The 16585-nt window shown below is 42.2% G+C and overlaps 1 protein-coding gene across 1 annotated transcript in view; it reads right to left on the bottom strand.

Moving 5' to 3' along the window:
• The window catches only part of SLC25A13 (solute carrier family 25 member 13), a gene marked incomplete at both ends in the record, with an annotated part of 202965 nt that overhangs the window by 101551 nt on the left and 84829 nt on the right, over nucleotides 1-16585 (bottom strand). Inside the window, 1 exon segment of the mRNA XM_079712019.1 lies at nucleotides 13212-13327. Within this exon segment, the coding sequence (XP_079568145.1) occupies nucleotides 13212-13327 (116 nt within the window).

The following is a 16585-nucleotide window of genomic DNA, read 5'->3' as shown; positions in this document are numbered from 1 at the left end:
GTTTTTGTTTCCATACAGAATAACTAAATTAATGCACTTTAATTTCCAAAAGATTCACTCTTTGAAGCTGCAAATCAAGGAAAACAAGTTTCCCATTAAAATAAAAAAGGTTCATCAAGCTACATTATTTCAAACACTGAACCACAATCTCTCTCTCATGGATCCTAAAAATTTCATTAATACAATAAACACAAAAAGGATGTTTCAGTTAAACCCGAAAGTAATCCATCCCTCTCAGAGGCAAAGGGAGAGTTGCTGAACAGTGCCCTTTATTTCTCAGCAGCTTCACTGGGGTGCTTTTTCTAATGTGTGCTAAATGCTCAAAGAAAGTTGTGGTTTCGTTCGAAGGGAAATAATATTTCACCCTGCTGATATGGTTAACAACAGCTTATATGGCCATCGTCTTTTAAGCAGGGAGCACAAGACAAATTGTTGAATTCGGAAGTTAAATAGCATAATGGAGTAAGTGGATACAGACCTATCTCTACTGCCACATGGGCCAATATCAAGGTTTGCCATTTCAAACCCTTTTGACAAGTGCCTTTTTCTATTAATCACAGTTAAGGGTCTGAAGAGGAAAGAAGTATTCTGGCTACAATTCAGACTTGCTCAAGGAAGTTCTAGGGGGAAAATGGGTGCCATTAAAACAGTAAGTACAGAATAAGTACTTCACACACTCAGCTCTTCTCATTAAATTGAGATCTCTATAAGCCCCTGTAAACTTTGTATTATTATTACTATCATTCTGAACATGCGGGTACAGTGGTGATAAGTATCTTTCAAAAAATGAGCACACAGGCAGACGTAGCGCTTGCGTACACACACACAGTCAAGCTGAGCTGAATGTTATTTCGAAGTCATCTGTGGTGTTGGTACATGTAGAAATTAAGGCTAACTTAAACCTCTTCCAGTTCTGTACGTAGAGAGGGATGGGACTATCCTGATATGAGGTCATGTGGCATTCTAGAACAGAATATCACCCATCTAGTAGTGCTGGAAGACAAAGCTGTGGTTCCTACGATACCAGTCACCGTCCCCTCTCTGTGCCTGTTTCCACATCCATGAGATAAAGCCATAAATGACGCCAGCCGTTGTTTAGCTGCAGTGTGAAACGCGTTCCCTTGGAGAGCTTGTTCAAAACACATTCCCAAGCCCCACGCCCAAATACTCTGATTCAGCAGATTTGCGATGGAGCCAGGGAGCCTGCAGTTGTCATGAACAACTCCCCCCACGCTATTACAACGAGAACTCGTGCTCTGCCTTATTGATAAGAATCCTTCCTATTCTAAAGCCTAATGGATCTATAAATCCTCAAGATTAATTCACTATGTAACTCATCACAGTGAATGCTGGTTAACAATGAAAAATGTTAAAGGCTGGCAGCTATTTAGCATTCGATATTAATCTTCTATCACATGCACTATCTAAATCAAACAGCAAGAGAGGCCAACTGAGATGTTTTCAATCTATCTGCCAGAAAAAAGTTATTTTCAATTGGACAGAATAAATCATTAGCAGTCTTTCATAAAATCAAAAGTAGGTCAGTTAGGGGCTTCCCTGGTGGCACAGTGGTTGAGAGTCCGCCTGCCGATGCAGGGGACACGGGTTCGCGCCCCGGTCCGGGAAGATCCCACATGCCGCGGAGCAGCTGGGCCCGTGAGCCATGGCCGCTGAGCCTGCGCGTCCGGAGCCTATGCTCCTCAACGGGAGGGGCCGTTGTGAGAGGCCCGCATACCGCAAAAAAAACAAAAACAAAAACAAAAACAAAAACTAGGTCAGTTAAAATGGTGTTTGGAGGTATACAGCAGACTGTGGTCACTGTCCAGATGTGTAAGCTTGCTTTAATCATCTGTTGTATTAATTATTGTTAACTTTCCTTACCACTAGAGAGTAACACACCAAAAGACTCCAACTCTTTGAAATTTTTAAAGCAGTACAAAGAATCCTAATTCATTCCCTAAATGCAAGTATAATATCTCTATTGTTTAAAACACCAATTTCCTAAGCTAGTTTCCTTAGACGGATGTTATCAAAAATAATTTTCTTGCAAAAGCATTAACATACATTTAACCCTACTTAAATGCTCAAGAGCAAATGTACTACAAATGTACACCCACAGTGATCCCTTATTAGTATAAAACTGTTTTATTTCTATTAAAATGTCTAACTATCCACCCCCAACATATACCTAAACTGTAATTTTCTCTGAGAACTTCCAATACATTCTTGATTTTGTTTCCTTTATCAACCTATCAGAGCAAAAACAGCCTTGCAACTGTTGGAAGAAATCAGTCATTAGCAGCAAGATTACAGCAAATTTTCCAATTTAGAAAAACTATATTTTTATCTCCTCTTATACTGAAAGAATAATGGTATAATTTTACTATTTTTAAGTGAGCAGTACAGTTTAAAATAGTCAAATTTTCCCAGTGCTCCAAGTTTTAGGATTTACCGTTAGCTTTCTGTTCTCCACACCTTCTTTCCTATTCACAAGTTCTCTTCTCCCTTCATCTTACACACACACACACACACCCACACCCACACACACACACACACATACACCCAGGGGCAGACATCCCCTGATTCGACCTCTCCATACCGACAGTCTTCTAAAGAACGCTTAACCTTCAGGGTAATTCACTAAGGAGAGGCTTCACATGGTTATTGTGATTTTCTCTCCAATTGACATTCCTCCACCTTCTCAACAGGCCTTTTTTCCCCGCTCCCTATTTTTAAAATGGGGTGATGAAGTAGCAAAAAGTACAATATTTTAGCCATTTGAGCATAGATGATTCTCAAATTATCCCACCAACTGGAAGTGCTCTCTGATACCACTATCTTTCAAAATTGAAGCCATTATGGTCAATCGTGCAAATCCGTATTTAGCTTTTCGTAAGTAGTAGATTTTTGACCCAATGAACTGGAACAGCTTCTGCACAGTCTCTAGGATCTCATACAAGACACTCGGTCCCTGGGCACGCCACAGTCCTCATCAATCTTGAGGTTATTTCCTCTCAAAACTCACACTGCTCTTATTCAATATTCTCATTCTCTATTGGAATGTGTCTTAAGAAAATATACGTGGGTCCCCCCAAAATATGGAATAAAATCTACTATCGGGCAATAACGTCCTCTCGCCAAAATAACTTGTTGTTTTTGTGAAACATCAAAATCAGAATGAATATTAACAAAGAACTTTGCTCAGATAATTGGTCCTTCGGACTCTCAGAACCATTTTCCCCTCGGTTATCGTTTTGAATGTTTCATTTTCCCAGTGTCTTTGCAAAGGTATTAATAAGTGACCTTCTTTGCAGTGAGCTTGAAAAAACTATGGCTAAAGTTCTGTCCTCTTCTACCCCAGTACCTGCATTCCTCTAGTTTTTTACATTTATTATTAAATTTGAGTGTCTACCTTCAAAACTTATCTGCGCACTTCTAGCTCTCATCATTTTCTGCAACTTGAATCAGAATGACTGAAGCGGTTTGTTTCCACATAGTTCCTTGTGTCATCTAGCCTGTCCGTTTTCCCAGGGCATTCCAACTCACTTTCATCACAGCAGGTGTTCCTGCACAAAATCCAACTGTGAACCCAGGAAGGACCCCTCCGAACACCAACATACACGTCAAATAATTAACTAGAGAAGGACATTAGAAATCGCTTCATTAGTTCTGTGGATTCTGTTTACGTCTCACATACAAAAAGAAAGGTAGGTTCTGTTCAAATAGCTTGACAAAGTTAATTTACTTTTTCTGCAGGACTTCTCAGAGCCTTCGTAGATTAAAACTTTGGGGCCTTATGACTGTCTAATAGGAGAATCCTCTCTCACACAACGTTAACAGGAGACACCACTTTAAAGTACCCAAACTCACAATATCACTCAATAGTTAAGATTAAAGGACAAGAGGCCACAGCAGTTTATAATACAAAATCAATACTGTGCTAGTTTCTTTTGGATTCCAGGCCAACTGACAGAGCTGAAGCAGCAAGGCAGCCAAGTCTCCCAGTGTAGCTCAGGGCAAAGATTATTTTACAATTGAAGTTTTTAAACAGCAATGCTGGAAAAGTCTTAAATAAGATATATGTCTACTCATTCAGCTGTCCCTCTTTAAAAAGCAGTTCCTATCCTTTGGCAGGACTCCTTTCAGACTTGCTAAAGGCAAATGCTCATTTAGACAAAACACAACTAACAACTGTGGCCATTCATGGACTTCCTAACACTTATCCAGAACCAGAGAGTTGAGAATCCCTGTTGCTAAAGTTCAATGAAAAATTGCAGGTGGACACACACCCACACACACACACACACACACACACCCACCCACCCACCCACCCACCCACCACCACCATGATAATGAAACTGGGTGCTTATGTTCACATACTAAGAATGCAAGCTTTACAACTGCATATAAAACATTTCATGAAATTTTGTTCAAGAGTAATGAAAAAGATAAGTCAAAGGAAAAGAAAAATGTGATGGCATTAAGCAAATAAAAATTTTACATTTCAACTTGAGGAAGTATTCTGGTATACAATATACTCTGAATTTTCAGAAGGTCAATTGTGACTTACACTAGACAAAGGTAAGATTCAGGTCCTCCACTACTATTGAGTTAGGCTATTACTGGCATCTATTGCAGATACAACTACTGAACAAATATTCATAAATAGGAATAGTTAATGTTAGATTAGCATCATGAAAAAACCAATCACTGGTGGGTGCACTAAATATATCAGATTAACAGTTTCACTAAATACACACACACACACACACTCTCTTTCTTAAAATTCCTAACAATAATGCTTTGCTTTCCCAGCATCAACAAATAAGAAACTTGGGAAAATGAAAGTGTTGGAAAACCACCCTGTACCAACTTGCTCAGAGGGCAGGTAAGTCCTTTCGAACCCTGACTTTCAGTTCTTCCACTCACAAAATGGGAGTGATCATCCACTTGCCTGTTTCACAGTGGTATGGGAAGCTTACACAAGGATCACAGACACGTCTGCCTCCGGCTTCGCCCCACTCCAACCAATGTAACAAAACCCACCTTTTCCAAGCATCATTCGGATCCTGTCCCTGTCCTCTCAACAACCCTGCAGGACTCCCAATTGCCTCTCCTATCAAATTAAAACTCCTGCTTAGAGGGCTGTGGTGGGTGCACCATCACATGGGGCCCTGGCTCCCAGCACCCACATTTCAATCAAGGGTCTCCTCTACTATCCTCAATCTGCGCAAAGGCCAACTCTCCTTCCCCTCCCACCACTCTGTAATTCCCCCTCCACTCAAAATTCTGCTCACATCAAAAGATAAAGCCTCCTGGGTAAAGCTCACAACAAGTGCATTTCAACAAATTCCTTGGACGTCTCTGTAACCGAGGCAACTTTCTACATGTACTGAGAACTCTAATCCAGGTACATTCTTCCTTATAATTACTTTCCAGTATGGTCATATAAACAAAATCTTAATTCATTCGTGTATTGTTCTCTATTTCTTCATGAAAAAATATTAAATCCCTCTAACGTCTGATAAAGACTGAAACCACAAAGGATAAATCGGCACCTATCTAGATTATAAAGGCAGGCCGTCCTCACAGAGCATAGCCATCACCAGAGGGAGGCAGTGTGGCACAGTGAGTAATGCTTGGCCGTCCTCTGGCTGCTACCTTGGCTCCACCACAGGCAACTCCAGGACCACAGACAAGTTACTTAACCTCTCCAAGGCCATTTCCTTATCAGAAAAATGAGAATTATAATAGTACAGACCTCCTAGGTTCTGAGAGTTAAATAATCAATTACATATAAAGCACTTAGCTCAGGGCGAGTTCATAGTAAGTGATCAATAAACTTCAAGATTAAAATGACAGCTATATCCCTTCTCTCGAGAGATCATGTAAAACCACATGTCATTGGAACAGAACAAACTCAGTAGCTACTACTGGGTCCCTCTTCTTTCCTTTGATCTCCTTTTTACCACAGTCAGTCAGGAGCCAAGTCATAGGATTCATCCTCTGGAACGGCCCTGGTGGGGTCCAGTCCAGGCCTGCATTACCCCTGCCTAGACTGTCAAAGCACCTCTCAAGTGACCATCACCTCCAGACCCTGTAGCTCCATCTCTTCCTGCAATACACAGCCCGTATCACGTCACCTTGGTGCACAGACTCCTCCAGGTCTGCTTGGATAGCTTCTATCCCTCCTGTCTACCTAGCCTGCTTTACCTTGTAGATAGAGAATATAAAGTATGATGTCATGTTCTATTTGTTTACTGTCTCTCTCCCTAAAATATCTGATCAGGATTTTTTAGTCTTGCCACTGCTGTATCTCCAGTCCTACAACATAGTAAGCATTCAATAGACACCCCTATCTTTACTTATTCTTCTAACTCACTCATCCAGTTAAATGGCTTCAAACACTATCTATTTGCTGATAACTACCGAATTTCTATCTCCCAAATTCCACACTCAGATATCTAAGTGCCTACTTGACATCTTCACTTAAATATCCAAAGGCATCAAACTAACATATCCAAAAGTGAGCTCCTGTTCTTTCCCCGACCATCCCCAAGCCTGCAGTCCTCCAGGTTATCAGCTGATAACTCCACCCTTCCAGTTGATCTGGCCAAAGAGTTTAGAATCTTTCTTGCCTCTTCTCTCTTTCACAGGCCACGTCCAACCTATCAGAGAACCCTACTGATTCTCTCTTCAATATATCCCTAACCTCACTCCTGCCCAAGCCACCATGATGCCTCATTTGAATTATTGCAATAGTTTCCTAACTGTTCTCTCTCTTCCTGCTCTTGCCCTTCTATAGTTTATTCTCAACCAACAGCCAGAATGATGCTGTTAAAATATAAACCAGATCATGACACTCTCTTGCTAAACAAACAAACAAACAAACCCCCTGCAATGGTTTCCCTGTTCACTTACCATCAAAGTCAAGTCCTAACCTTGGCCTACAGGGCCTTCCTTGATCAGATCCATTACTTCTCTGAGTTCCTCTCCTACCAGGACCCCCTGTCTCACTCAATTCACATAAGTCCTCCTTGCTCTTCCTCAAATGTGTCAAGAACACTCCAGCCTTCCAACCCGGGCAAAGGCCATTCCTTTCACCTGGGACAGTCTCTTCCCCTCCTTCTTCCTTATTCTATATGATCAATTGCCTTACTTCTTTCTAATTTGTGTTCAAAAGTCACTTTCTCAATGAAGCTAACCAAATCATATTAGACACAAAGAAAAGAACCTTCTTTGTTTCATAGCTCATTGCAAATACCCAAATATCACCGCAACCTACCCATTCTACTAAGTGTCTTAATCCCTAGTCTTATCATCAACTTGTGTATGCTCCTGTTAATACTCTGGTGGAAGGGTCAGCAAACTATGTTCCACTGGCCACCAGCTGTCTTTGCAAATTAAGTTTTACCGGACCATAGCTACATGCATCCATAGGAACAGCAGAGTTGAGTAGTTGTGACAGAGATCCTATGGCCCACAAAGCCCAAAATATTTACTATTTGGCACTTTAAAGAACTTTGCTGTCCCTGATCTAGAGCCCACGCTCTGCGACAAGAGAAGCCAACTCAACGAGAAGCCCGCGCACCTCAACGAAGAGTAGCCCCCGTTTGCCGCAACTAAAGAAAGCCCGCACGAAGCAACGAAGACCCAACACAGCCAAAAATAAAATAATAAATAAATAAATTTATTATTTTTTTTAAAAAAGCACTACCAATAAAAGAAAATGCTGGTAATTTGTACTACATTAAAATTAAGAACTTATGTTCCTCAGGACTCCATGAAGTGGAATAAAAGTGCAAGTCACAGAGCAAAAACATCTGGAAATATACAACCCACAAAGCCCCTGTATCTAGAAAATAGACACATAGTAAAAAGGATACTCAAGTGGCCAATAAACAGTTTTTTAAAAGTTGTACAACCCATAAGTAATGAGAAAAATGCAAATTAAAGCCACAGCATGAGATATCACTAAAATGAAAGTAACTGATAACAGCAAGTGTTTGCAAGGAAGTAGAATAACTAGAACTCTCATACACTGATGGTATGAACGTAAACTGGTACAACCACTTCGGAAAACTGTTTGGTAAGATCTACTAAAAGCTAAATATATACATTTTCTAAGACCCAGCAATTCTTTTTTTTTTTTTCTTAATTTATTTTATTTATTTTTGGCTGTGTTGGGTCTTCATTGCTGCGCGTGGGCTTTCTCTAGTTGCTGCGAGTGGGGGCTACTCTTTGTTGTGGTGCACGGGCTTCTCATTGCAGTGGCTTCTCTTGTTGCAGAGCATGGGCTCTAGGCATGCGGGCTTCAGTAGTTGCAGCACACTGGCTCAGCAGTTGTGGCTCGCGGGCTCTAGAGCACAGTCTCAGTAGTTGTGGCACACGGGCTTAGTTGCTCCGCAGCATGTGGGATGTTCCTGGACCAGGGCTCGAACCCATGTCACCTGCATTGGCAGGTGGATTCTTAACCACTGCGCCACCAGGGAAGCTCTCTACAACCCAGCAATTCTACTCCTAGAAATGCCTACACATATGCACACCCCAAAATACATAAAAGAATGTTCAAAGCATATTAGTAGCAATCAAAACTGGAAATGGGGCTTCCCTGGTGGCGCAGTGGTTGAGAGTCCGCCTGCCGATGCAGGGGACACGGGTTCGTGCCCCGGTCAGGGAAGATCCCACATGCCGCAGAGCAGCTGGGCCCGTGAGCCATGGCCGCTGAGCCTGCGCGTCCGGAGCCTGTGCCCCGCAACGGGAGAGGCCACAACAGTGAGAAGCCCGCGTACCGCCAAAAAAAAAAAAAAAAAAAAAAAACTGGAAATGTGCAAGTGTCTATCAACTGTAGAATGAGTAAACGTATTAGGGTAAAGTTATACAATGGAATACTATACAGCAAAGGAAAAGAACAAAATTAAAATACACATAGCAAAAACATGGATGAATCTCACAAATAAAATTTGAGCAAAAGAAGTGAGAATGAAAGAATAAATCCTGTATCACTCCATTTTTATTAAGTTTAAAAGCAAGCAAAATCAATTGATGGTGATAAATATCCCTTGCTACCATTGGAACAGTAACTGGGAAGAGACCTACTGAGTGTTGGTACCACTCTCTTTCTGATCTGGATGGTGGTGAAACAAGTATGTATACTGTGCAAAGTCATCAAAATGTACACTTAGGATTCGTGCATCCTTCTGCATGTATGCTCTACTTCAATAAAGTACACTTGAAAAAATTAAGAGTAAAAAGTCACTATCATATAAAATAGGCTAAAAATGCAAATGAAAAGATTTAGAACAAAATACTTTTTTCTCCAATCACACAGAATTGCAAATTGTTAAGTAGAATTTTCTACTTATACTGATATCATGTTATACATCTGTTGGCATCATAAAATGCACTTACAAATATCGGGTATCAAAATAAGAAAACATGGTGAGAACAAGAATAGTGGAGATATGTTTTCCCTCAAAGGAAACAGGAGAACATAATGAACTAGATATCAAAGGAACAAAACTGGCCTCATCAAGATCTTTTCATTGTAGCAAACACAGGGAGTGATCTAGACATGAAAATATGGTAAACATAAACAAGGCCTCAGAGAACACGGGGCAAGGCTTCACTGAAATGCGACACTGAAACGCTCCATCTGATTTTTGTTTAGTGTGTATCAGAATCAGCATTAGTGGGAGCGTTAACACTGCCCGCTTGTTGACAAATACCGGTGCTTACTGGGCTTAGTCCTAGAAGCCCTGCTTCAAATGAGCTCTTATGTAGAAACCTAATATGTAAACAGATAAAGAGTGTAACTGCTCTCCTCTGGATGAAATGCAAAGCCGGGAGACATGGGGGATCTGAGGCCACTTGCCAGCCTTCCCTGCAGCCCACGGGAAGGCCCCAGATGACCCACTGTTTAGTGCAAGCGCCGTGCTCACCCCGTGACCACAGCTGACCATGCCAACCTGGGAGGTTAAAAAAGGAGCCCTTCCTCTCTCTCGCCATTCCATGCCTACTCCTCCCAAAGACGCACACTCAGGAGGGCAACCTTCTGATATACAGAAGGGTCACTCTTTTTTTTTTTTTTTTTTTTTTAAATTTTTTTTTTCTTTATTTATTTATGGCTGTGTTGGCTCTTTGTTTCTGTGCGAGGGCTTTCTCTAGTTGCGTCAAGTGGGGGCCACTCCTCATCGCGGTGCGCGGGCCTCTCACTATTGCGGCTTCTCCTGTTGCGGAGCACAGCTTCCAGACGCGCAGGCTCAGTAATTGTGGCTCACGGGACTAGTTGCTCCGCGGCATGTGGGCTCTTCCCAGACCGGGGCCCGAACCCGTGTCCCCTGCATCGGCAGGCAGACTCTCAACCACTGCGCCACCCGGGAAGCCCAGAAGGGTCACTCTTGAGCGAAGGATTTACAGGGAGCTGAGGAAGTAATCAGAGCAAAGAGTGCCACTGTGTGTCTCTCAAACAGCTTCATATGGACAGACAGCCAGGGCACAGATCTGGATTCCCTTATAATACTGTGGGCTATGAGATCAAGATTGACTCGGTAAGTCCACTTTTCTGCCCAGCTCCATTTTTTAAAAAATTTCTTGGGCTTCCCTGGTGGTGCAGTGGTTGAGAGTCCGCCTGCCGATGCAGGGGACGTGGGTTCGTGCCCCGGTCCGGGAGGATCCCACATGCCGCGGAGCGGCTGGGCCCGTGAGCCATGGTCGCTGGGCCTGCGCGTCTGGAGCCTGTGCTCCGCAACGGGAGAGGCCACAGCAGTGAGAAGCCCGCGTACCGCAAAAAAAAAAAAAAAAAAAATTTCTTCAACCCCATTACAAGTTTCCTGAAAAATGTACTTATTTGTTAGCTTCTTCTAAAGGTATCTGCTGACAAAACACTCCTAAGGCTGCCACACCTCCCATATGATTGTGTTTACTTGGCAAAAGCCTGTTGTACACAGCACCCACCTCCACTGAATGACTCTACCCGACCTCATGAAAAATGTTAAGTCAGCTATCATTTTGCAATTTGATGGTCATCTGAGTATCTTCTTTGTACTACGCATAGTTCTTTCAGTTTAATCCTAAATGGGGATTAGCAGCTCAGAAAAGCCCAGGCTACATTTTATTACACCCACAGGGTGAGGACGCCACTGGCTCCTCATAAATAGATACAGGACATACCCTGTTTGTGTTCTGTGAGACAGGCAGATTCTGGAACAAATTACCCGCAGAAGGCAGGGTATCGAGAGATGGGCTATGCACTCTTCCACCACAGTCATGTGCAGCCGAGGACAGAAGCAGAATCGTAGCCCCCTGGAAGCCCCGATTTCTTACGCACTCTCGTATGTCTTCAGAGATGGGACATTGTTCAACACAGCACAGATAGTAAGAAAAATTCCCAGCTACCTGACCAGTGGTTAAACTGCAAGTTAAAATAAAGGGCCTCTCAAAGAACAAAAAAAAGAAGAAGAAGAAAAAGAAGAAAATCCTCCTTTGTTCTCTCACATTATTTCTTTCAGTAATATTATTTTTATAAAGGCCTTTGTTTTCCACATGGCCCGTTTATGTGCAATAGTCCTGGAAGGTAGGTTATTACCCTGATTTTGTAGATAAGGAAAATAAGGCTCAGAAATCGGAAATGACTTGTCCATCAACAAACAGCTAGTGAGAAGCAGAAACAGTTGTTGTGCCACGTTCTTTCTACAATTCACAGATGACTCCCACCTCCCACATTCTGCTGCTTTACCCGTCATCATAACGTTCTCATCAAACTGACTTCCACTGGCTAAATCAACACCACCATGAGCTAGCTGCTCATTTATTATTTGGAGATTTTAATGGGAACATTTTTATTGGTGTTCCGTTGAAAAGCTGTGGCTAGAGGAACTGGGTGATGGGAGAGGAAAAAACTAAAATTATTCTAGGGATTTTTAAATATCAAATAATCCTCATGAAGTATTAACGGAAAGCATCTGAGCTTCTAGAATACATGAAACAAAACCAGGTAAATATATGTGTTTTTGCCTCTGCCCTGGCTGATCTAGCCTTAAATAACTGTCATGTCAAATGAACGTGGAGGAATGGGTGGGGGAGGGGAAGGCTGCCTTACCTATACTTTATGTAGTTATTATCTTCATTTCTGATAAGGAAAATAAAGACCTGAAAGGATAATTAACTTGACTCAGAGACAAAAGTGGCAGAGCTGGGAGGAGCTAAGTCTCTCCAATTCCAGAACCATCCAGAACAGATGGTGCTCTATTACACCATCTGTATTTCCCCCATCTGTACATTCCTCACAACGTACAAGTAAGACAAGACCAAGAAGTCTGAATAAATTAGAGACAAGGAACAAAGACATTTAAAATGGGTGCATTACCCATTTCCCCTGAATGCACAATCTGTGTGCCCCAAAAGGGCTCCAAAATTCTCCACGGCAATGCTTTCTACACCAGGTTCACATGCACAGATGACATACGCTGGACACGGCACAGTCCGAGGGAAACGTGGTGTCTTCTGTCCAATGTATCTTCAGTAACCAGTTTATTTTTAAACAAGAACGTACCACTGCCCCACCACGTCCTGGTTTTCCCTTTCTCCTAATGCTTAAGAGACTTCAGGGTTTTCTGCAGCTTGGCAGCTGAGCCCCATGAAGATGGTGCTGCGTCCCCAAATAAAGGCAGGGGCAGCACAGCAGACACGGCCAGCCCAGCCAGAGGGGAACGTGTTATTGAGAAGAACAGGGTTCCCCACGTACGGCTCCAAATTACCATCTCGCGTGCTGCCTCTGGACTCAAGCTACTCCATGAGGACAAGGTAAGGGCACAAGGTACTGGGAACATGAATCCCTTCTGTTCTTAGGCACTTTATTAACGTCTTCATTCTAACCATGGAAAGCACTACTGACTGTGAAGGGAAAGAAGTGGATGGTCAAGTCCTGTCTGCCTCTCACCTTCTATGACCCTGCGACTCAGTTGTGCTCCATCCTCCCTCACCTTACAACTAAAGCAGAGCATCAAAACTACTAAGCCAGAAACTTAAGTTTTCACGAAGGGAGACTTTTTTTCAAGAACTGGAGCCTCAAAACACCGAGATATCTTTGTTAAGAGGGATAGGCTAACTTCTTAAAACCATTTCCATACACTTCATTCTTGGGGGAAAAAAACCAAACCGCTCACACAGGTCTGCACTTCCTTAGGTGTGCACACACTCACGCCCCTTACCAAAAGTAACTTCTCCTTTGCCAGCTTTGTCAAACAGCTGGAAGGCCACCACGAACAAAGCATCTGGGGCACACAGGACAGATTCAAATGCCACAAATTCTTGAAAGGATATTAATCTGCAACACAAAACAAGTACAAAGCATAAAGTCAGTAGCTTGTGGAAGATAAAAGCATACGCAAATATACACTAAGGGAAAAAAATAAAACGTCACTGTCAAAAAATAAAATTCACACCTAAAAACACGTATAAACACTTAGCATTTCCTTTTACATAGAGTGGACTGAAATAACACACAGAATCTAAAAGACACAACAGATTTGAAGATATGGTGACACATTAATTCTAAAAATAAAGCTTAGACACTTTAGATTACTATATGGTTGTTAACAACAAAATAGACCAGCTCAGTCATTCATTAATACCTTCCTACACCATGTAAAAATGGTTCACAAAGATTCATTCATTACTGATATCCACTGACCACATGAGGATTGAACTAAAGGATGATATTGGGGCGGAGGATAAAATACAGATAAACTGGCCATGAAATATGACCCCAAGGCACTTTCAGTCTGGTAAGACAGATAACACTAGTCTAGAATACTATACTAGGAAAGACAAGCCATAAGACAGGAACCAAGATGATGATAACAGAATTTTGGTAGGAAACCAAAGAAAGCTTTGTGGCAGAGATGGAATGTGAGTTGGGTCTCGAAAAATTAGTGAAATTCAGGTATGCAGTAATGGGCATAGAAAGGGGGTCACCTTAGGCAGGGGAAATGCCTGCAGAAAGGCAGGTGCAAGAAAGCTACGGAGTGTACAAGGAAAATGTGAGGAACTAATTTTATCTGGACAGAAAAGTACATAAGAGAACACTGTGGAATGAGATCAGACGTTCAGAGATGCAAGTTTCTGAGCAGGGTCATGATATGATCACATCTATCCATTAGGAGGTGCAGAACAGGCCACAGATGCTTTGACTTCCAAGAAGTAAATAAATCCACAAAGGCTGTCTTAGAACTAAGTTCTTTGCCACTATTTTGTATTTTAAATGTACAAATATTTCAATGATACATTGGGATAGTCCAAGTCTCTAGGATATAGAAGGAGAAAGAAAACAGAAGTGCTTTCCCATGTTTCACAGAACACTTAATTACTTCTAAAATCTTATAGAGAGAACACATTTTTATACAAAGTAAGTGCTACAACATTAACTTAGCTATTTCCCAGAATGCCACCTGATTATAAGAATGCCACAAAGAAAGGAAAACTCTGGTGTGTTCATTACATGGTCTCTATGTCATTCACCATCCAAAAACACATCCTTCCGAACGCAGGGGAACATTCAGGAATGGCACGTATTACAGAAGAACACTTGCCCAGGACATTTTCTCCTCGACTATAGAGTCTGTCTCACTGAGAATCTTGTGTGTGTGAGCAGGACCAGGGGCAGGTGGGGATGGCAAGGGAAACACATATGAGTGGAAGCTTCCCAGCTGGCCTCAAGGAGCTGACAGCCTGCTGGGGGAAGGAGAGGTAGTCATGTGCATATAACCCCGACAGAATGCGAGCTGAGTATCAAAAGTAAAAGAAGAAATAAAGCATCAAGGGGCACAGAGGAGAAGTGATTTATTCTGCCTTAAGGAATAAATAAATAAATAATAAATTAAGGAATAAATCTAAGGAAATTAAGGAATGCTCCACGAATCTGTGGCATTTAAAGAACAAATTTTAAAGCTGAAAAGATCTTAGAGATCATCTCCTTCCACCTCCTCATTTTACTTTTGAGAAAACTATTAGAAGTTACGGCTCATGCACGGTGAAACAATTGGCTTCTGGCATTTTGGCCTGAAAACCAAGTGTCCTGGGTCCCATTTGACTGAGACAGAATTCCAATCGGTATGGGAGGATGGAGAGAGGAGAAAAGAGAGAAGGGTAGGGGGAGGACGATCCACACCGAGGAAAGAACTAAGTACAGAGGGGTGTGCTGTATTTACAGAAGGACAAAGGTGTTACTGACCCTGCATCTAATGGTCCTGCCGAGTAAAAGAGTGGTTGAGCTATCATGCCAGCCACCTGTAAAGGCCTTTAAAGGCCAGTTACAGCATCCTGACCTTTTTTTTTTTGCAGGCAGCGAGAAGTCACTGGAGGTTTTTAGGGTTAATAAATACCAGGTTCATATCTTTATTTTAGAAAAGGAACTGCTGTGGAAGATGAATTTAACAGAGGAAAGATGAGATGCGGGGAGACAGCCTGACAGCTAGACACAGCAGGGGTCTAAACCAGAGCTGGAGCACTAGCATCGGAGAAAGGGGAAAAGTGGAGAAATACAACTTAGATAATTGAGTGGGATGATGACACCACCACCAAAGATAAAAAATAAAAAAGGAAAAATAAGGGAATTGTGAGAGAGTAAGACCAATTCTAACTGTGTTAAACTGGAGATACCCATGGAACAGTGAAGTATGGTATCCAGCAGGAAACCAAAAGGACTAGTGTGGACCTCAGGAGAAAGGTGAATATGGGTTGAACTATGTCCCCCCCAAAAATCCACGTTGAAGTCCTAACCTCAGAATGCAATCGTTGCAAATGTAATTGGTTAAGATGAGATCCTACTGGAGTAGGGTGGGCACCCAATCCAAAATGACTATAGTCCTTATGAAAAGGGGAAATCTGGACCCAGACGTGCACACGGGGAGAGCGCCACATGAAGATGAAGGCAGAGATCAGGGTGATGCTTCTACAAACCCAGGAATGCCAAAGATTGCCAGCAAACCACCCAAATGAAGCTAGGGAAGAAACATGGAACAGGCCCTCAGAAGGAAGCAACCTTGCTAACACCTTGGTCTCAGCCTCTGGAACTGTGAGACAATAAAATTCTTTTCTTTTTTTTTTCTTTAAGCCACCTAGTTTGTGGTGCTTTGTTATGACAGCCCTAGCAAACTAATATTAATACATAGGCCAAGACTGGGAACACAGAACTAGGAGTTTTTAAACAAAGGCTACTTAAAGCTGTGAATGATACTGCCCAGAAGCATTTCACTTAGGGATGCATGCTCGCCTAGCTCCAGACCACTGAAGCAGCAGCACAGAGGAGAAATGTGTTTCTGATTGGCTGCTTTCTTCTCGCCACCACTCCTCACACCCCAGGACCTCCTCAGAGCAGCACCAACAACCATACAGCCACACACTCATCAGCTGAACTTGCTGGCAAGTTTGTCAAGGCAAAAAACAATCACATTCGATAAATTATCTCTGCATAGATGGTGGGTGAGTTAAGACGAATCACACAGTGTGTTATGTAGAAACAGGACATTTCTTAAATTTAATCATCTGAATAAAGAAAGGCTTAAATACCAGAAAAAGGATCTCA

This window comes from Hyperoodon ampullatus (genome assembly GCF_949752795.1).
Source record: "Hyperoodon ampullatus genome assembly, chromosome: 9".
In the NCBI taxonomy this organism is placed as follows: domain Eukaryota; kingdom Metazoa; phylum Chordata; class Mammalia; order Artiodactyla; family Ziphiidae; genus Hyperoodon; species Hyperoodon ampullatus.
This window is presented reverse-complemented; position numbering and strand designations above follow the sequence as displayed.